General features: G+C 37.9%; 1 protein-coding gene across 1 annotated transcript in view; it reads left to right on the top strand.

Moving 5' to 3' along the window:
- The window catches only part of RPGRIP1L (RPGRIP1 like), an 81,731-nt gene that overhangs the window by 13,307 nt on the left and 46,020 nt on the right, over positions 1–22,404 (top strand). The window contains exons 7-9 of the mRNA XM_072422752.1: positions 14,633–14,738; positions 15,391–15,537; positions 18,482–18,555. Of these exons, the coding sequence (XP_072278853.1) occupies positions 14,633–14,738; positions 15,391–15,537; positions 18,482–18,555 (327 nt within the window). The remainder of the gene's footprint in view (positions 1–14,632; positions 14,739–15,390; positions 15,538–18,481; positions 18,556–22,404) is intronic.

Below are 22,404 nucleotides of genomic sequence, written 5' to 3'. Positions count from 1 at the left end.
ACTACCTAATATTATATTTAGACAAACATCCATCCTAATTGCATTTATTAAAATAATGTACCTGTTCCGACTTCAACTTAAGAACATACAAATTCAACTTAAGAACAAACCTACAGTCCCTATCTTGTATGTAACCCAAGGACTACCTGAACTGCTTCCTTCATCACTGTTTTTTTTGTTTTTGTTTTTTTGTTTTTTTTTCGTGTTCATATGCCAGGAACAATCGGCAGTTTATTCTTCATCTGCAATCTTATTTTTACATTTTCATATTTCATCTTTTGATTAATACTTTTTGCATAATACGATTTAAAATTAAGTTTTAAACAAATAAATTTGCAAACACAACTGATATTATTGAATGAACCCATTTGTTGTTTGAGGTATTTGTATTACAATACAAAACATTTTAAACTATTGGCATTACTCGGAAATTCTAAGTGGAAATCAAGTGCACATGAAAAAAAGCATAGTTTCATTTTGTAGAGCAGTTCAAAGTGGAACAAAATGACTTTATAGTTAGAAAAAAATATATATATATTTTGATCAATGTATCCCACATGCCTTAACTGTGTAATTGGCCAATGGGAATTGGCAACAACATGCCAGTTAGTTATCCAGGCTGCTAATGCTTTGATGTAGGACCAAGTTTCTTTTTTTATTCGTGATGTTTTGTCACCCTTTACAGGAACATTGCACTGAGTTTCTTGCATATGTTCTACATAATGCATCATTAGTAAAGAATCCCAAGTTACAAGTAGCATGTGTATCTTTTCAGTCTTTGATCCAAAATGAATAATGAAATAGAAAACTTATAAAAAATTATTTTTTTGAAAATGTAAAAAAATGTTGCAAAAAAAAGAAATCATAGCTAAGAGGAGAGTACATTAATTCATATGCTGTGCGAGTCATAAACTTGCTTTAAACATATTTTATAGTTCTCTAGTAAAAAACATTTATAGAACACTACCTTTTTAAGTTTGCCCAACATTTAAACTTTTTACCTTCTTGTGCCAGAACGTACTTATTGAGAATAGGCCTAAAACAGATTTACTTGCGAGAACTGAAAGGATTACAAAAGAACAAGAACATCTGCCCCAATAAAGATGTGGGGTTTGCCCAAATGACACATGTGTAAACGTAACCATAGACTGTAGATGGTGGTCAGATGCTTGCAAACAGTGGGGCTGTAAAGGTTCTTGGCTTTTAAGGTCATGTTTTATCTAGTAGTAGTTTGTCACATTTAACTGGACTTGTTGTGCAATACTGAAGATACAGTTAGGTCCATAAATATTTAGACAGAGGCACCTTTTTTTTTAATTTTGGTTCTGTTCATTACCACAATTAATTTTACATCAAACAACTCAGATGCATTTGAACTGTAGACTTTGAGCTTTAATTCAGTGGGTTGAACAAAAAGATTGCATAAAAACGTGAGGAACTAAAGTCTTTTTTAACACAATCACTTCATTTCAGGGACTCAAAAGTAATTGTACAAATTAAAAAGCTAAAAATAAAATGTTAATTTCTAATACTTTGGTGGCAATGACAGCCTGTGGTTTTGAACTCATGGACATCACCAGATGCTGGGTTTCCTCCTTTTTAATGCTCTGCCAGGCCTTTACTGCAGCGGCTTTCAGTTGCTGTTTGAGCCTTTCTGTCCAAAGTTTAGTCTTCAACAAGTGAAATGCATGCTCAATTGGGTACAGATCAGGTGACTGACTTGGCCGTTCAAGAATATTCCACTTCTTTGCTTTAATAAACTCATGGGTTGCTTTGGCTGTATCTTTTTGTCCATCTGTAATATGAAACGCCTCTAAATCAATTTGACTGCATTTAGCTGGATTTGAGCAGACAGTATGTCTCTGAACACCTCAGAATTAATTTGGCTGTTTCTGTCCTGTGTCACATCATGGATAAACACTAGTGTCCCAGTGCCACTGGAAGCCATGCATGCCCAAGCCATCACACCATGTTTTACAGATAATGTGGTATGTTTTGGATCATGAGCTGTTCCACGCCTTCTTCATACTTTTTTCTTACCATCATTCCGGTAAAGGTTAATTTTGGTTTCATCTGTCCAAAGAATGTTTTTCCAGTTTTTGCAGCATAGGGATGGCTTGTTTCACCTGCATGGAGAGCTGTTTTGACCTCAAAATCTTCCACATACAAGCACCCCCCACTCAAATCAACTCTAGGCCTTTTATCTGCTTAATTGATAATGACATTAGAAAGGAATTGCCCACACCAGCCCATGAAATAGCCTTTGAGTCAATTGTCCAATTACTTTTAAACCCTTGAAATTAAGTGATTGTGTAAAAAAAATTCTCACATTTTTATGCAATCTTTTTGTTCAACCCACTGAATTAAAGCTGAAAGTCTGTAGTTCAACTGCATCTGAGTTGTTTAATTTAAAATAACCCCCCAGCGGTCTAGTTATGTCAGAATTTCTGTGCAAAAAGGTCTTCACTCAATTCACTATCGCAGTCTGATGCCAAATTTCCTGGTAAATCACTATCGCTCGATTCCACAAGTGACTCCAAATCGCTGCCGCTGCTTCCAGTTCTTCAAAAATAGCGCTTGCGCTGGTGATACACCTTTTGGATGCCATGGATGTGGTCAACCCTCCAGTAAGCAGTCAGGAACGTTCAAGGTCAAAGACAAAGTGTTCAAGTGATACATTCAGGAAGTGATGAAATAAGCCATCAAAAGTGGCATTCAACAAGTGTCAGATCAAGGTCAGAGCTAATAGTGGGCAAAATGTAAATCAGAGCACTGGGTAATGATGATTCATGCACTACTAGATGTTCTTGTACATTTATTGTCTATTATGTGCTGTATTTTACTGAAAAAGCATTTAAAGACAGATTACGTTGCAATCTGCTTTTAAATTTCCGGCCTGGCCGCACCCCCTCGAACGTACCGAAGATTCACGCATCACCCGGAAGAAATGCTGCAGAAGCCAGCCTGGGGGTTAACTGTGGTAATGTACAGAACCAAAATTAGAAGAAAGTTGTCTCTGTCCAAATATTTATGGATTTAACTGTATGTTCCTGCTCATCAAATTACTGAAGAAACGTCTTGGAAGAGTAGCAAAAGGTCTAATATTATAGAACAAGTACAACTAATTGTGACCAATTACTTATAACCTGCATGTGAAAAGTAAACACCTTTGGATACACTTTGTTTCTGAAGAAACAGAGGGGTGTTTGCTAAAAAAGAAATCTGAAGCTATCCTCAACAGTAACCTTTTACCCTAAAACATAGTAAAATTATATTCTGAGGTCTGTCTTACAACCAGTATAGTATGTTGGCAAAGCATAAAAAAACTCAAGAAATTTAGCATTTAAAGAGGCCCTTTTGGAAAAAAAAACATAAGATTGTACGGGCTAGGGAGTGGATAATTTTGTGGCAGGTTGAAAGGGTATAAAATATTATATAATGAAAGAAGAAAACAACAGAAAAATATACCTGACACATATTCCCACTGTGTTTACCTTGCGGCTGCTAGAGCATTGTTTGGTTTTGTTTTGTTTTTTGTTTTTGCATGTAGGCCCCTCAGTGCTAAGGAAGAACTAGAGAATTACCTAATAACACAGATAGAAAGGCTGCAAAAGCTGGCAAAGTTTTAATAATTGGAGATTTTTACTACCCTGACATTTACTGAAAAGTACTATGCACTACAGGTACAGTTTTTTTATTTTAGTTGCTAAAACTACTTCCTGAAGGAGAAGTAAAAAAGGGTGGAAATTTAGAAATTTAATACAAGATAATTTTATGGTACAGTGTATAGAAGCCCCTGCTGATACTCTGTTGGACTTAGTTTTTTCTAGCATTGCATAGCTTATAACCAAAGTGCATATAAAAGAGAATCTGGGTAGCAGTGACCATAATATGAAAACAATAAAAAAAATATTAAGAGTGCAAATTTTCCATTATTAAGGGCAGCTCCTTGTGAATTGCCTGGGAGACAATATTGTCCTCAAAAAACAGAAAATGGGAATGTTTCAAGTCTGTTCTACACAAACACACTGAAAAATATAATCCAATAGGTAATATGTTTAAGAGGCTGAAATTAAACCCCATGTGGCTCACAGCTAATGTTAAAAAAAGCCATAAAAGAATAAGAAAAGGGCATTCCAAAATATAAAAATGAAAGATCATTGTGTCCTCAAAGAGCTGAGCTTAGTTATTTCAAAGCCATTGTTTCTAATTTTTAGAGACTCTATAATCGCTGGCATGGTACCAATGGATTGGCAAAAGGCCAATGTGTTTCCTATCTTCAAAAAGGGAGCAAAGTCTTTACCAAGTAACTCCAGACTGGTAAGTTTAACGTCCATAGTTGGAAAGGTCCTAACTTGACAAAGAACCACATAGAGGAGTTTCTGCTAGAAAATAATATAAAAACTGATAATCTGCATGGATTCAAGAAAGACCGAAGTTGTCAAACAAATTTTCTTTCTTTTTATGAGGTAGTCAGTAAACAAGTAGCTAAACCATTTGACACAGTACCCCACAATTTGTTATAATCCAAGTTAGGGCAGGGTTCTCCCCAGGCCCTCTTAGCTGGGCGCACCACCCAGCACTTTTCAGCACCCACCCGGCTGTTTTTGGGTGGTTACTAAAGAGTTTGGTCACAATACAGGGGCTGCCACCCACCTATAATTTCTTCCCACCCGGCTTAAAAAAATTTCTGGGTTGAGCACTGTAGGGTCAATAGGTTTAGAAAAGCCAATCTTTAAATGGATAGAGAACTGGCTTAAAGACCACATCCAGACAGTAGTGATTAATAATTTATACTCTGAATGGTCTAAGGTTATTAGGGTGTACCACAGGGTTCAGTGTTGGGACCTTTACTGTTTAACATATTTATCCTTCCTATATACTTAGCTTACTGTTACTATCCACGATGTTAAGTGGTCGGTTTTTACTCGTGTCTTAAATCGGGCATAAAATACCTTCAAAACAAATATTTTTCATCCAGTTTGTTTCTTTCCTCTTGGTTACCTTGTTAGGCTTCCTTATCCATAAAAAGATTGGTTTTAATATTTTTGGTGTGACTCCCTTGGTCTTTCTTTGATAGCATACCTCTTGTTTTTAATTTAAAACAAAAGGTAAAATGAACCTCAAAAGAATTATAAAGTAAATAAAAGGTTGTATGTTACCAGACTATTACTGAGGGGTGTAAACACACATCTCTTAAATATTTGTTTTTTTTATTTCTTTTTAATTTAATATTATTAACTATAGTAACATCTATGGTGTTACAGGTCAGTTTTGACCCATATATATTTACTTGAACAAAACACAAAAAAAAAAAAATTCTGTCAAAAATAGAAAAGCAGAACACGTAATAATACAAAATGTATGTTTGCACGATTAAACAAACAACAACCAATCAGGCAAATCAAACCAAAAGAAGTTCTTTGTGCAATACCATGCATGTCTGTGTGTGTTTAGATTCATGTGTGGCAAAAAGTGAAACTTTTAGTGTGTTCTTTGCATAAATATTTTTTGCAGTGTAAGCACAATGTGTTTGTCTTCCTGTCCTTATTGCTAGGGCAGACCTGACACCTCTTTCATTTAGAATCAGGTGGATTCAATGGAGTTGTGGCTGTGCTGCTTGATTCTGAGGCAGGGTTGACTGAGGATGCTGGCACTGATGCTCTTTGTGTTGTTGATGGCATGGACAGAGTGCTTGGTGAGCTCTGCAGCTGTCTGACAAAGGCTGCAGCGACTGGGTTTGGGGGAACCCGTTTCCTCTGTTCAATGTGCACCTTGACAAGGGAATTTAATAGCTACTCAAGAATCATTCACCGCCTATTATTTTTAGTTGAATTCCACCCCAGGTGGATGTGGGTCCATAACATAGCATTGTACGCATACACATCTAAAATGTTATAAAACGCAACCACTGGCCATCTCCTGGTCATTCGCTGACAAATGTAGGTGGCAGTCAGCTTGTCCAGGTTGTCCACTCCTTTGTATGGGCTTTTTGTCAGTTCTTGATGACACAGCTGCATCTTTGTGAAAAGTGGACATAAGTATCACACTCCAGTTTCTTTTTGGACAATATGAAACAACAGTGGTGGTGTCAGTAAATGCAAATTTTGAAGAAAGTGGAGTCCTGCCCTTCACCTGCAAAATTTCGGCTGGCAGCTCAGGTTTATTTTTTCTCATTGTGCCTACTATAGTAAGTTTATTCCTGAGAAGTTCTTGTCCAAGGTCATAGCTGGTAAAACAGTTGTCACACGTTATATTGTGACCCCGCAGTCCAGTACTCATATGGAGGAGTACATAATTTCCTTGGATTTTCTCTGGGATGCCACTTGCAGGTTCGCCTGTATAAATCTGTAGATTCCACGCATAGTTTGTTTATCACAGGCTGCCCAGATGTATTGCCGGAAGGGGCATTTTCCATGGGAAGGGACAAAACATTCATCGACTGTCATCTGAGGCCTAGGGTGAAACATCAGTGGAAGGAGCTGCATCCATCTCTCCCAGAGATCCCTGATGGGAGCAAGCTTGTCAGGTTTTGCTCTAGTATCTCTGTTGTCAAATCTGAGGACTCTTGATATCATTCGAAAAGTTGGAAGTGACTTTGTTGACCGGAAAATTGTTCTGCCTGATGACGCGTCCCAGAGACTGAGTGGCCTTGTTACAGGATCTGTACTCTCCAGCAAGAAGAAGAACACCAATATAACCAACCAGGCATTCCTCATCAATGTCATTCCTCGTGTCCCCATGGACTTTTTTTTTTTCAAGGTTTGTCATAGAAATTATGAATTTTTTTAGTGACAATGGCATGAACAATTCAAAACATGTCTTGATGTCACTTACTCTAGTCGCAGCAAACCTTGTGATCCCAGGGGTAATTTTGATGACATTTTCAGCAGCTTGTCTGCCATGTACGTCAGGAGGTACTGAACTTCAACAGATGTTACCACTTTTGAAATGTAATGTTTCAGCAGGAATGGAAGCAGCTTCAGCAGTGGTGGCCCCCTCTACTCCGTCTTCCGTCTCAGAAACCTGTTTGTCCTTATCGCTATGGTGGTCTGCACCTTCTGTCTCATTTTTATCCAAGATATAATCCATAATTTCACTTTTGGTATATCTTCTATGCATTTTTGCAATCTGCAGATTTAAGTTTTTTGATTGCAAGTAACAAGACTAACTGAATAATTCCTTCTATGTCTGGAATGCCTGTTTGTTTTGTCTGTTTAGATACAGATAAGAAGCCTAAAAGAACAGCCCTGAATAGAGGAGGGAGAGGAGAGGGCTGGCTGTTAGGTTGGGTACACACTTGCAATAATTGTCGTTGGAAAGGATCTTTCACTTAGCACTGCACAATGCATGAACGAGTGTTGTACATACAGCACCATTCTGCTCTATAGAGTGAGGAGGGGGATAACGACGGATTGACACCCCGCTGTGTACTCTCCCCCTTCGCTTCCATTACGATTGTTCTTCGTCCATCATCCGTGGATCTGCCAGGACGGTCGTTCGGATGATGGATGACGGGAGCTGTCCAAGCTCCAGATTTTCTCCTCAGATGTCTGCCCTGAGCTGATTATCGGACAAGAAGCATTGCAAGTGTGTACGTAGCCTTAGTGTGATGTTCTGTGACTGAGAGCTGACAGTCCGTTTTAGTGTGTGTATGATTTCAGTTTTGGCACTAATTATTGTTATATATTCTTATAACCAGATCGAAACCGACCATAAACAACACAAAGGTCATCATTTTCACCAAAGCGTTTTATAGTTTTATAGTGAAATTGATTATTTTTGTTTTATTTTGTTTACATAGAGGATCCTGACAAAGGCACTCTTTGAGTCTGGAAGAAAAGAAGTTTAGGCTCCAGTTAAGGAAGGGATTTTTCACTGTGAGGTCTGTGAAAATGTAGAATAGGCTCCTTCAGGAAGTAGTTTTAGCAACTAAAATAGATTGCTTTAAGGAAAAGCTGGATGCTTTTCTAGAAACACATAATATAACTGGGTATTAAAGCTTTAAAGTGAAAATAAAAGAGACTGTTGATCCAGGGAACATCCGATTGCCTCATAGAATCCGAAAGGAATTTTTATTCCCCTGTTTGACCAAATTGTAACAGTGTTTTTTTTTTTTGTTTTTTTTTTTTGCCTTCCTCTGGATCACCTATGTACCTCTGAATAAACTATGCACATAGGGCTTTATATCTGGGATATGTTTATTTACCTGGTGGTTCAACTTGAACTATTTTCAGCCTGACTTACTATGTAACTATGCATGTGTTAAAAAGGACATTTTGGAAGATGAAGACTTATGTCATACAATATTTGTGCTACTACTTTTAAACCCAAATTTTCAGTAGAAAACAAACTAAAATATAAATTATTGCACAAAAAGAGGTGTATTTATAAAGCAGTAAACACATTTCCCAAATCATTCTAGCGGAGAACCAATCGCTGCCATTGAAAACACATAACCAGAGAGTTTTGCCATGAATGTCAATGTCACTGACTTATCAACAAATGTCAAAGAGATGAAAAAAAATGTATAATTAAGATGAGAGTATTGTATTATAACTTATTAGTCAGTTGTTTTTCCTTGCGATGTGAATGGCTGGTACAGCACCTGAGAAAAGCTGCAGGAACTGTATCAATTTACATCCTACATCCCAATCTTTATATCTCGCAGCAATCAAACAAAGCAGTAACTTTTCTTCAAAGAAGCAGAATATATTTCATATGCTATATACAGACCCCCTATATTTTTCTCTCATTCCCTCCTCTTGACACTATTTGAGGGTCACACTCTATCTTTCCCTCCTGTCTATGATGCAATAGATTCACAGTGCTACATTCACCTCCTGGGTGGAGAGCCCCTCTTTTTCCAGAATGTGAACCCCTTATTGGATTCGAGGGGTACTCTCATTCACAACATCTATGTCATGATATCTGTCCCTGTATGATCCCTTGATACATATTGAATGTCTTGGAAGGGGGCTTTTCTGAGACAGTGGGGCCTGCATACATTTCACTAACTGTAATACATCTTGCAATAAAACACATTTAAAAAGCCTTTACACAATTGGTACATTATGTTAAGAAAAATTAAATCAGTTCCTTTTTGTAGAAAACTTCCCATCCAAGCAAAAACATTTACAGACCATTATTTTCATATAAAAAGCATTGTGGGTATCTGCGTATAGACATTTGTCATGCTTGGGGAGACAGGGCCACTAGGGGGGCACTACGGCTTGCACAAAAGTGGTGTGAGCCCTGTGTAAGGCAAAGGCGCAGAGTCTTAAGCAATAACCTGATACAAATACTGAATTAAGCAACAGGTGTAGAGGAACAGCTCTGCAGAGCTAGCGGACTCTCCACTAATGGAAACACAATGCTCAGATGCTGAGTGTTGTGTCTGACCTAACTAAATTGCCAGTCATCATAGGGATACATGCAGAGGGTACACAAGGCTTGTCATCTCTCTTGCATTTTTTTTTCCACCTCTCCTCCTCCTGTTTTTATTTATATGTGAGCTTTTACTTTGGCATTGGTCACCTCATAAGAAAGCTCTATTACATCACAAGTAATTACACTTGTTCCCATTTTGTTTTATTAGGGAGTTTTCCAGTAAGGGTCCTTAACCGACTCTTCCATGTAGCTGAACACAATCATGTGCAGGATGGGGTATGATTCACTTCTCCCTCCTTTAGTGAATACTGAATGAATACTTCTGTGTCACTACTCATATAACAGTGCCACTCTTCACACACACATCAGTACATGGGCTGGGGCATTTGTCTGTTTGAGTCTCTGAAATAACACTTCAGCCTCAGATGTCCTCTGAAAGGGGACAGGCAATAGGGGACAGGGGTTTGAGCAATTAGGGAAACAACAATCTACTGAATGTGTCCATCAATTTATGAGAATATCAACAACGTATTTGAAGGGGGGATAATACTCACATTCTTTAACAGCAACTGCCATTTCCAACAATCAATTTTCTCCTTTTTATTTTTGTTTCTACAACAGTACATTGTATCTTTTTGCTCTTCAGTTCTAGACAACATTCCGTGATCTTTGTAATATTTACAATCTCCCTGCCTCTGATTTAATTCTTCGGTAATCTTTTCTTCTCACTTTTCTTTTTCTCTCCAACCAGTCACTCAATGAATATTTAGTATATTTGTGACTGCTGTAGATGGCATCCACTTCCGATTAGGACAAGCATTTTACATTTTCTCTCTTAGCTGAAGATCCAGTTCAGCTGCACATCAATCCTCACACAATAACATCTCTGTGTGTGACATAATACCAGCTCTTCACACTAACCAAAGTTAACAACATATATGTCCCATTTTCTTTACAGGTGTAAACCATCTTTAATTAGATTTACAATCTTTTTGGTTGCATTTCCTATTTATTTAACGATACTTGTGACACATTTTCCTCCTTCGTAACTTCGGATCTTCATACTCTGCGATCGGCCATGATATTCACTATACACCATCAACCATAGTGGCAAAGTATATGACCAGTCCATGTAACATGAAATTAATATTTTAAAGGTCTTGCCCAACCAGTTACCATATCTATTTGTCACTTCTGTGAGCAGACTATTTGTGCCCTTAGGTGGTCTTGAGGTCTCATTGCCCATGATTTTCACCTGCCTCTCTCAGTCTTTGTCTTTTAAGTTGGCCTTTTGCAGTTTCCGTTTAGCTTATCCAATCCCCACCTAGAACCTTTTTGACTGGCTGGCCCAGCCCAACATCAAAATGTCTCAGTCTTTTAACTATTCTTGTATTTTCACCTGAGAACAACCATTCCGCCAAGAGCGACCTGTTACAACCGGGAATCAGCCCTTGGTTTTTTAGTTAGTCTTTTGCATAGCTCACCTAACTTCACCCAACTACTAAATCAGAGACAGTTTTTTAAATCATCTAGATATGTTGCTGACTTCTCCTCTTACTAAATTGAAAACATTTGCTGACAAATAGCATATTACTTTTATGAAATCCATTCCAGGTTTGCTGGGTCACCCAGGTTTACTGACTAAATTGTATCCTCTTCAGCCTTGGAGAGCTTTAGTAAATCAGGCCAATTAAGTCAACCATGAACCCCTTTGTATACCAAAATATTCTAGAGCCATATGTAAGACCATCTCACCAAAGTTAGGTCATTTAACTAGACAATAATCCCATGGATACCAGCAAATCTGCAACAGAATGGCTGAAAAAAAAGAATTAGGGTGTTGCAAAGGCCCAGTGAAAGTCCAGACAGTAACCTTACTGAAATGCTGTGTTTGGATTTTAAGAGAATTGTGCATAAACTTTAAGTGCCCACAACCTGAACTGAAATAATGTAAAAAGTGTTGTTCAGTATGTGTTTCACACATGGCTTCTCCATTCAGGCTTTATTTTTGTTAAATAATGACATAGTGGAATCGTCTCTTGTTTTACACCTGAGATTGAATTTAAATACCTTTATATCCTTATAAGAACCAGATACATTTTATTATGTCCCTATACATACAGTTAATAGAAGGTATACTTTTATGACATATATATATATAAATAACTTTTTTGTACCATCCAAAAAAGGGATCACGTCCAGGAGTATGAGACGGCATCCAGCCAGACAGGGCCATTTGAAGACACCCACACTCTCTCTTTGATGTGTGGCACAAGATATTCAGTATTAGGCAAGGCTCCTTGTGTTAGAATACACTGTGGACCACAGTGCTGTTTCCTCTCATCACAACCATAATTTATGGGTGTATCGTGTTCTATGCGTCTGTTATTTCAACATGAGGACACTTTTTTTTTTCTGGAATCAACCCAGTCATAAGAGCTTGTTTATCTTTATTGTAAGGACAATGAAGCAGATGATGCCAAAACACATCAAGCTTTGATTTTTCTAAGAATAAAAATAAGCATTTCAGGTCTTCAGCTGGATTACAGATGTTGGGGCTTTGTAGTTGGTTTTCTGGTTTCAAGATTGCTTTGTGGCAATGTTATAAGTATGTGCACAAGTGTCAAAGAGTGCAAGAAAAACAAAAAGAAATCTGCATTATATTCAGAGGTTATCAAAGATTTCTCAGTGTCAAATATTATCACTGAAATCTCTTCTGTAGCTTCTGTCTGCTTTATGTTAACAATACATTGCCACCCATGCTGACATGTCCATTTATTTCAGGTAGTATAACACAAAGTAATAATTACTTTTTGTTCATCCTTTTTATTAGGTGATGACTATTGTGACTATTGATGATTTTGTACGCTTCTTTTGATTATACCTGGAATATATTTGGTGTATTTACACTAAACTTCCAATGGGATTCATATTTAGAAGGCAAGGATACGGTTTGGTAACATACTAAGACATTTTTAGTTGTCTGTTAAAGGTAAATTCCACCAAAAGATATGAAATGCTTCTAAAGCATAACTTTCTACATCTAAAGGCTCCTGTGTGACAGTCTAAACCGCTGTTTCTCAACCGAAATTCTGTGAAACCGAGGTTCCTCCAGAAGTTTCTAGGAGTTCTTTGAGTAATGAACAGTTTATGACTCTCAGGTCTGTTCATCAGGTACCAATACTTTGAGGTTCTTCTCAATGGCCAGCATCATAAGAGTCATTCTTCCTACTGATCACCACACTAATATAGGGTTCCTTGAAGACTCTGAAATCTGGTTAATATGGAAAACAAAATCTATCACCCCAAGGCCAAATCTTCTTGCATGAGGTTTGCATGAAGTTTACCAGGAGCTTTTTTCGTTGGGCTTTTATTTGCTGTAGCTCATTTGTTAATTAGACAGCCTGGATCCTACTTTCAACACTCTTCACCAAGCAGGGTCAGCCTATACATTAAGGAGAGGTATTTGATAAAGGGAGATTTGAAACAAAAGGGATGTTTTTCTGAAGCAGTGATTCTGACATTCATCAAACATTCACTGCAGATGAAGCAGACCCAAACTAAAATTTTTATCTTACATAAAAGGGTAGACAAGCCTTTTTTATGAGCTAAAAATTACCTTTTTTTGGGGGGGGGGGTGTTAAAGGCAGGAAAAAGGACAAAGAAATGAAGGTAACTGGCACTTCCTCAGGACGATGTGGGACCTGATCCAGAAAATATCTGGAGAGATTGAAGGATCTGCAAAGTAAAGGTGAGTACATTTTTTTCCAAAAATTAGAGAGAAAAAAGGAACAAACAACTGATTAAAACACAATCAGGCTGAGGCACCCCTAATATTATATAGATAGGGAGATGCCTTGCAATACATGAAGTGTGGTAATCCTTAAAGCATGGTAATCCTTAAAGCATAACTTAGATCGCTCATTAATTGTTCTATTTGTAGTTTTAGAACAATTAATTAGCAATCTAAGTTATGCTTTAAAGATTACCACACTTCATGTACACTAGCTATATACAGCTATTACTATCATTTATTTTATTATATCCATTATTAGTCACATTTTCCTCATATCCAGCTATACATACCCCTTAAAAACTATTTTTATTACTCTACAGATGTGTTTAATGTTATTAAAACTCTTGACAACCTTTTTGAATTGTTTTATACCATGTCCAATAATCCTTTTAAAGTCATGGCACATACATTGTACCTCACATTGTAAATTGTCATATTACCTTTTTTTTGGAATGGCATTCTCATTTATATCTTATTACGTTTTGTTGTACAGTTGCTCTGACTCTCTTCATTTGTCTCCTGATGAAGCCCTCTGGCGAAACGCTTTGGGTTAGAGAGTACTGAGCTTCTTTCTTACATCTGTTGCAACTCATAGTCAGACAACTGATTATCTAGTATGCAAGGCATCTCCCTATCTATAAAATATTAGGGGTGCCTCAGCCTGATTATGTTTTTAATCACTTGTTTGTTCCTTTGTATTTGATATTGATTTTTCTTGTGATTTGTACTTTAGACTTTTCTCAAACGAATACACTTAAATATTTCACTTTGCCAAACAAACCCCTCTCTTTTTTTCTTGTTTTTCTCTAATTTCTGCATCACTTTGGAGTTGGCAGAGCTATTATTGAGACCATAGGTAGAGTCACCTCCTCCACATTGCATTGTCCTTAGTTTACTTCCACTTTAATGTGTTCTTCTAAAAAGATAAACCTTGAGTGTATCTCTAGAAGCCGTAGAAGTAGAGAAAATTGTTGACGTTTTAAGTGTAGAAACCCACAGCGACCAATGATATCAGTTAACAGATGTTGAATAAAGTTGATTTTATTCAGTTGCTATAGTCTACTCCATTTAAACATGGTCATATTTAAGAAGGCTAAATGTATAATGTGTCAATATTTTTTCTCTAAGTATACGTCTGTATGAGTCAGATCAGTCTCGCTTTGTACTATTGGTTTTCATTACATGTGTATAGCATGAATCTGTCATTAGTATACTCAAGCAGTAATCATAGTAATCATGGGTCACTCCACAGACAATCTGGCAAGCTCTAAAATGAAAAATTATAATAAACATTACTTTAGCAAATGGAACCATATTACATTGATGAAATAAGCATTTCCTTTCCCCACTCAGGTATAGTTATTATGTTTGAACCTGTCATTTTCTACTTTTTTTATGTGCCTTATCAGTCAGTTTTTTAATTTCTACATCTTTTTTTTATTATAGGGAGACAATCAAAGAGAATGTTGCAATGATCAAGCTTCAGAAACAGCTGACTGAAAAGAACAGATCTTTTGCTGAGATGGAAAGCAAGTTTCATGCACTTCAAGAGGTATAGTGTTATAGGTTTAATATTTTACAAATTAGATAATTATGTTTGCCTGCCTTTCTAATCTAATTTAGAGCCTCCCTGGATGCGTGACGTAGGTGTTCCGGGAGGCTCTGCATTCCCATTCATTCTTCATCGCCAGGAGTGCCCAACACGTCGATCGTGATCTACTGGTCGATCGCAAAGGTGGAGCCCTGCCTTACCTCTCCCTGCTGTATGTATATAGGGATGCTGGGGATGTCTTTTGTCAGACAACACCAGGAACTTTGCGCCCAAGGCTCGTGTAACAGTAGGGAGTGGGAAGGGAGGCAGAGACGGCGGGAGGGCAGTCTGAGGTGAGCAGTGCTGGGCGGCCAAGTTAGTTCTGGCTCGGAGTCAGGGTTCAATTACCTGATACCTTTTGTACAGATTATCAGTTCTGCCATTCAATGTCTCATTCTAAAAGTAGCTCACAAGCCAAAAAAGTGTGGGCACCCCTGGCCTAGGTAATCAAGTATTAAGGGGTGGTGCTGCACCTTTTTTTTTATTATTCATTTTTTTTTTTAAAAAAGGGTTGTCTACCCTTTTATGTAAAGTGAAATTTCTGAGTTTAGGTACATTTTAAATCCAAAGTAGCTATCCTAAATGAAAGCAAACTTTTTTTTTTTTTTTTCAGAATTTGAAGACAGTAAAAACTAATCAAGACGCTTTCCTGAACGAAGTGGAAAAGCTTAACGGCCAACTAAAAGAAGAGCGTTTGAAAAACTTTCATCTTGAGAAACAGTTGCAATCGAGCATGTTATCTCAGAAAAGTGTAGAAGAGGTTTGTCTTCAGAATTCATTTTTTTGCATTTATAAAGCTTTATCTATAACTGATATGTCTGCTTTGGACTGAGTTGTTTGGAAATAATACCACATTTTTATCTCTATACATTCTATGTATAATATGAAGTGATGTGTTTTCCTTGCTTTATCTCTATCATATTTGATAACTTAGCAGTAGGAGGCTGATAACCTCTTTGGGATTTTTAATAGCTTTTAGGATGTGTAACTTTCAGAGATTTTGGTTGTGAGGTTGCCATACGTTTATTTTTTTGGTTCATGGTTCTAAATGGTGTATTATTATTTTAGGTGATCTCTGAATTAATAATTACATAATTTTTTTGGAATATCTGTGTGTAATGTACCCTTTTTTTATTGTGATACTTTATGTAGCTGATGGACTTTATAGCTATTTTATCAAAATGGCAGCGAGTTCTGTCATTTATTCACATTTAGTTTATTCAAGGAGTTGGTGGGTGGCTCTTGGGATATTGGGAGAATTTGCATTGGGAGGCTTTGCATTTATATCTATTCATTTTCTTCAGTAAAACTCACTAAAGCTTTGTCTGACAGTGTGGGGAACCTGCTTTTTCTCTGTTGCAGTTTAATACCACTTACAGACCTTGTTCTTTTTCTAGCTGGACAGTTCTAGGAGAAACAGCAGACTAATGAGAGTTCATGGTCCATGCTTGCTCCTTCTGTCAACATGCCCCATGATAGGAAATTTGCAATGCAGCACACAGGATTGGTTCCATTTCTGGTACTGAGTTCTGCTGTACAAGAACTGCATTGGCAAATACCAAGCCAAATTCAGGTACTTGGACTGCTTGTATTTAAAAATGAATAAGTAAATAGAAGTGGAACTAAACTCACAATATCCTTTCCCAGATTACTTCTTCTTGTTGGTGGGGATGGGGCATCAGGTGCCGCCATCTTCTTACGTCACCCATCTCATTCTGTGCAAGTGAAAGATCGGGTGATGTGTCTTTCGGAAAATGTAAACACAAAGTCAATTTCACTGCACGTGCGTGGTGAGATCGGCACTTATTTTTTAAATTACAGAAAAGCCAATGCAAGGTCGGTAATGCGCAGAAGGAGAATCCTGAAGCCCTGGGATATATGACATATGCATCTCAGGAGGCTGTAGGCTAGCCACTCTTTTATGTAATGTTAAAATTGTGATGATAAGTCTACTTAAATACTGTATATGAACAGAAGACAAAATATATAGAGTAAGGTTTTGCCCATAGCAACCATTTTTTCCTTCTCCATCGGAAATATGATCTCATACATTATTTCTGCTTGAATATGTTTCTAACCAATATGGCATACCTTTGTTTTATTCTTCTCTACTATCCCTTCTTTTAATGTGGATATTTTTCTCATTTTCTGAGGTTAGGTAATAAAACATTTCTTAAGCCAGATATGAAATCATGACTCTGAATGCTAAATCTATTTAATAATTTAGCTACTATTCATTTCAGTGAACTGTAACTGACTAAAGTGAAATTGTACAAAAAGAAGACATTTTTGTTCTAACTTGAAGCCATGCCAAACTTTTTTTTTTTTTTTTGCCAGTGGTTCACTGTAATGTTTTAAAGAGCTTGTAATTGAAATTGTGCATTAAAATAGATCAGTTGAGTCAGAGGTTTTAAAATCTACATCTCCTGTCAGTTTTCCTCCCTCTTCTTTTTCCTGTATTGTTAATTTCTTCAGATTTGTTGTTGTTTTAACTGCACAGGCACTTTTGAAGCCTAGATCAGTGTTTCTCAGTCAGAGTTCTGTGGAACCCCAGGGTTCATTTAGAGGTTGCTAAAGGTTCTTTGAGCAAAGAGAAATTTGTGACTGCCAATATACTGTGATTTTTAGTTATAATAATTATAGCAGGGGTTCCCTGAAGACCTTAAGGTTATTTCAAGGGTTCCTTAATATAAATAAAGTCAGGAAGGCTGGCCTGGATGATCGAGCTAAAGTCTCTACATGTCGGGTAACTTTACAGTAACTCTAATTCTTCTGTCTATACTTGTATACTTGGTGTGCATGTAAGAAACCCCATTTATTAGGAGTGGGCGACCAAAAAAAAAAGCAGCAGGCCTCTTCCTTTTAATGCAATGCCTTGCAACTCATTACTACTATGCATTGCCATATATTGCGGTGTGGTAAACGGCAGGTGCGTTGGGGTGGCTTTCAAAATTGAGTTGCAGCAACTCCTATTACATGCATTATTTCAGTTTAGGATTAAATGACCTCTAGTGTTGGATATGTTCTAAATGCATTCAAAAATATAATGTAATAAATGTTTAGAGACTGTGAATCAATGATTTTACACATACTGCTTTTTCAAATCCCTTTACTTACCTCCAAGTTAAGGTGACGTTTTATATTTGCTTTTTCCACCATCACTTTGATCACTTGCCAAGCAATGTCATCAGCAAAACATTTACATTGGACTAATTTCCTGGGCATGTAGGGTGCCTTTTTCCCATGCCCAATGCTGTGGTCAACGCTGTGGTTCCATCCGACAGTCATCATTTGCATGTGGTGCCATTTACCCTCTGCCCTCACTGGTACAAATTTATATAACTTTTAAAAGGCAAGGTTAAATGTAAATGGATTCAAGAAAGCAAATCTGCCTAAATTTTATCAACACAAACATATGCTCTTTAATTTATTTGCAGATGACGCATGTCAATTCATCTGTATTGGCACTGTGATTATAAAAATGTAATTGGATTTACAAATACTTTATGGAATAAATGTGTATGTTTTTGGTGCAGAGAAATTTATTAACACGCCAAAACTAATAATGATGATAATATTTATTATATATTAAAATATTTATTATATATATTCAAGTTGGATAGCATTTCTCCAAAATGATTTGAGAATTCAGTTGTAAATCTTTTAGGTCTTCAGTCTTTATAATGTGTGTTTTCCACTTTTAGTTACTAGGTCGTATCAGTGATTTGGAAAAAGAGCGTGATCTGTTGAAGGAAAATTCTGACAAATTGTACAGCAGGTATGAAAGCTCATTTATGTGAAAAGTTATTTTCTATACCCAGTGTGGAGTTGACTATATATAGTCTAAAGCAAAGACAGCAATTGCTGTGATGTAATTTTAACACAGTATGTGCTTGGCAGACAGTAACTGGCTGTCCACCGTATACTTAATCACAATCAGTACTGTTTTTCTGAACTTTTGGTGGTCAAATATTTAGAGAGTTAGTCAACTCTTTCTTTATTAACTCATGAACAACCTATTATAAAGAAAAGCAAATCTTGAAAGCTTTAGTGCTCCACTGTTACATAGTTACATAGTAGGTTAGGTTGAAAATAGACATAAGTCCATCGCGTTCAACCACTAGGGAAATAATCATATCCCAGATTTAAAACCCTTAAAAATCAGTTGGCCTCTTTCTTATAATACAAGTGCTCTACTGTTATCACTGGGTCTTGGATAGATTCCCTATTAGTGCCCTACTTCAAACAAATTTCTAGTTTTTTTTCTTTGATCGGGTTGATATCTGGGTTTTTCTTTCTCCAGTTTCCTGATGCTAGCTTTGAATGTCTGATCATGTAGACAGCATAAGCTGCAAGAGTCCTCTCTGGGCCTCCCTGTATGTTTTCTTTTCCCACCCCTCAGTTTAAAAGTTTTCAAACATCTCAGAAATATAAGATTTCCTGGAATGCGCATTCACAGACTACGGTGATGACCACACCACCCGGGAAATAGAAAAGATACCAGTGGCACAACCAGGCTATACTCGCCCCAAAGCAAAGAAGACCTTCTCTCTGGTTCACAAAAGGCTCCCAACAGTGCAAGGCAGCTCTGCAGCATTTAAAGGTTCCCCACAGCCCTATGGTTGGTAAAATGCAGGCACTTTCTTAAGTTGAAGTGATTCCTCACCCCTAAATCCCACAATGGAGAATCAACAGTATGATAACCCTGAGGTACCTCAAGTTTCTCCTTCTCTAGCAGTGAAACACTTTGTCAGTATTGCATGAAGCCTTAAAAACCCAGTTTAAAAGACTTGCAGCACATTTCTCTAAGGAATAGTGTGACTTACATCATAGAGCTGGGCAACTTCAGGGCTGTATGTCAGGAGTCACCATGGTACTTGAGGGACAGGAGGAAGATATAGATTCTCTTAAGTCAGAAATCTAAACACTACATATGAGTTCCCATTCCAGATGTCGTTTAGATATCAAAGCGTAACGCATATATTCACTACCCCTGAGGAAGCAGCATCTTGCCTGCTAGACCTAGGCTTTGCTGCTCTGACACCCCCACATGCTACCACCTCTTCTGGATCCCCTCACAGAGAGCGAGTGACATCGTCTGGAGCTTCTTCCTCTGATGCTACCTGATTTGTTCGGGCTGGTATATCCAATTTTTCTCAGGACATGATACCTTGCCACGTGTTTCTGCAGGCTTTTTATATTGTTGTATCTTTGTAATTTTGCCTTATCCCTGTCAAGACTACCTCATTTTCTAGATGTTACCACTGCCAGGTGGTGATTGTCAACCTTTAATCCTGGCATATACTGGGCCCCTGACATTCTGGATTACTGAAGGGCCTTTTTCAACTGACCCACTGTGGAGTTTTGCCATTCTCCTCTCTTGTTAGATAACATGGGGGCCGCAACCTGGCAGCAGCTTGCCGCACAACATCCTCACCTCTAGTGGCTCTGGAAAAGACCAAACTGTTACTTAGACTCTGGGCCCCTTGCAGGTCTCCACCCACTGGGCTGGTGACACAGAGGGTCCACCACTCTGCCCTGTAGAACCGTGACATACATGTTCTGTTTTTCCCTTTTCTCTTCTATCTTTGTGTCCTTCGTGTCTCTTCCCTGTTTTTCCTCCTCCAATTTCCCCCTCCTATCCCTTTGGCCCCTGTGACATGGCAAAAGGGGTCATCTTGGAGGGAAGATATATTTCTCCTTGTTTCCTCTCCTATGGGTGGGATTACCCAGCAACAGGTCTGCTGGGATTCCAGACCTGGGTTTTGCAGGTCACTTAGAAGTGTTCTGATCCAGGCCAGAGTTTGGTTTTGGTGGTATACCACACCCCGGAAATGCGCTTGTTAACAGGAAACAGTGGGAGTTTGCTGAAATGGTTTACCCAACTCTACCATCATGCCTGGGACTCTACTGAGTTTTCAATGTCCAAGAGCTTGAACTCCTCACATAAGAGAACTAAAGCCTTTGCTATTTTAGGTTTAAGAAAATTGATATCATATGTCTCCAAGAGACACATTTTTTATCCAGCTCCCATTTACATGCAATCTAAAACTTAACCACCCCAACGGCTGTTATTTCCTTATAATGGGTCAGATTGGCAATGCTTATGTTACTATACCTAATTAAACATTAAAAAGGCACCTTAATCTTGGTTGGAGACAATCTGATTGCTGGAGAGAGCTCTATCTCCATAAGCAAGATTACACATTTTTTTTCACATTTTCTCAAGACGTGAGCTACAATTGAATATATTTTGATCCCTTCTCAACTACTCACCCTTGCCCTGTCCTGTGATGTCCTTCCTCTACCTTGGTTTAAATCACAATGTGGTCTCTCTGACGCTATCTCCTCTATTTGATAGGCTTAAAGATAATAGATGATCCATTGATGAATCTCATTTGAGCGATCAGATGTGGTAATGTAAATGTAGAATGTAAATGAGCAATGCTATCCGGGGATACTTTGAATGCAATCACTCAACTGGCACATCTGCTAGTACGCTATGGAATGACCATAAGGGGGTCATACAGGGTCACTTTATAAATTTGGCAGCTTGCAGAAAAAGAAAAAGGCAAGCCCATATTGAAGCGCTGGAAGGTCACACTCATTCCTTCTTTACGGAGACAACTGGATACAGTCAGACAGAACTTGATACATCTACTTGATCAACTTGATATGGATCAAGTAGAAAAACAGATTAGATGGAAGTGCAGTAAATTCTACACAAAGACCATAAACCGGACACCATATTGACGTTTACGCCCTAAGCTTATTAACTGTACAGATTACATTTCCAATTTTGGCCCCTTGAGTCATCTCGTTGCAATACTGAATGAGTTTCATACTCATCTCATGACTTATAAACTGCTCCTGCTATGTCCCCACTTAATCCCCTTCAGAGGTTCCTCTCTACTCCCCCACTTCCTTCTATATCTGACATGTTACACAGCAAAGAGGAGGCACCAATAACGACATTAGAAATACAAAATAAATTCAAAGGCCTCAAACTCCAGAGGCTTGTGCCTGAATGTTATCCCGCAATCTATTACAAAATGTTCTCCACTACTCTTGCCCCATATCTGGCGAACCTCTTTAACCATATGTTGCACAGTGACAATTTTGGCTCTGACACCTTAACTACAAGCATTTGCATGATCTCCAATCCTAATGCAGATCACACTTCTTGTGCTAACTATAGGCAAATTTCAATCCTGAATCTTGATGTGAAATTGTTAGCCAAGGTCATGACAACTAGGCTTAACACTAAAACACTAAGATATCGTCTCTAGTGGGCTGGGAAGAAGGTGGATCCACCTCCCTGTGGCAAGCTGGTGATAAAGCGCATCGGCTACTTCACTTAATCCACTTTGCCAACGCTAGACACTGCTGCTTTCCCTAGATATGCGGAAAGCATTTGACATCTTGGCCTTACCTATTTGCCCTACTGCGAACTTGGGGCTTTGGCCCCAACTTTCTTACTTGGGGCTTTGGCCACCTAACAAAGAAAACAGGTCTACAGGTGGTGGATATCGCCATAAAATCAGTTTACTTATGATGTAATCCTTTTCCTCACCAATCTCCCTTCCTAATCCCACGCACATATTGTCTTCTTTTTCTTCCCTATTGG

Source organism: Pyxicephalus adspersus, chromosome 9 (genome assembly GCF_032062135.1).
Source record: "Pyxicephalus adspersus chromosome 9, UCB_Pads_2.0, whole genome shotgun sequence".
Lineage (NCBI taxonomy): Eukaryota > Metazoa > Chordata > Amphibia > Anura > Pyxicephalidae > Pyxicephalus > Pyxicephalus adspersus.
This window is presented reverse-complemented; position numbering and strand designations above follow the sequence as displayed.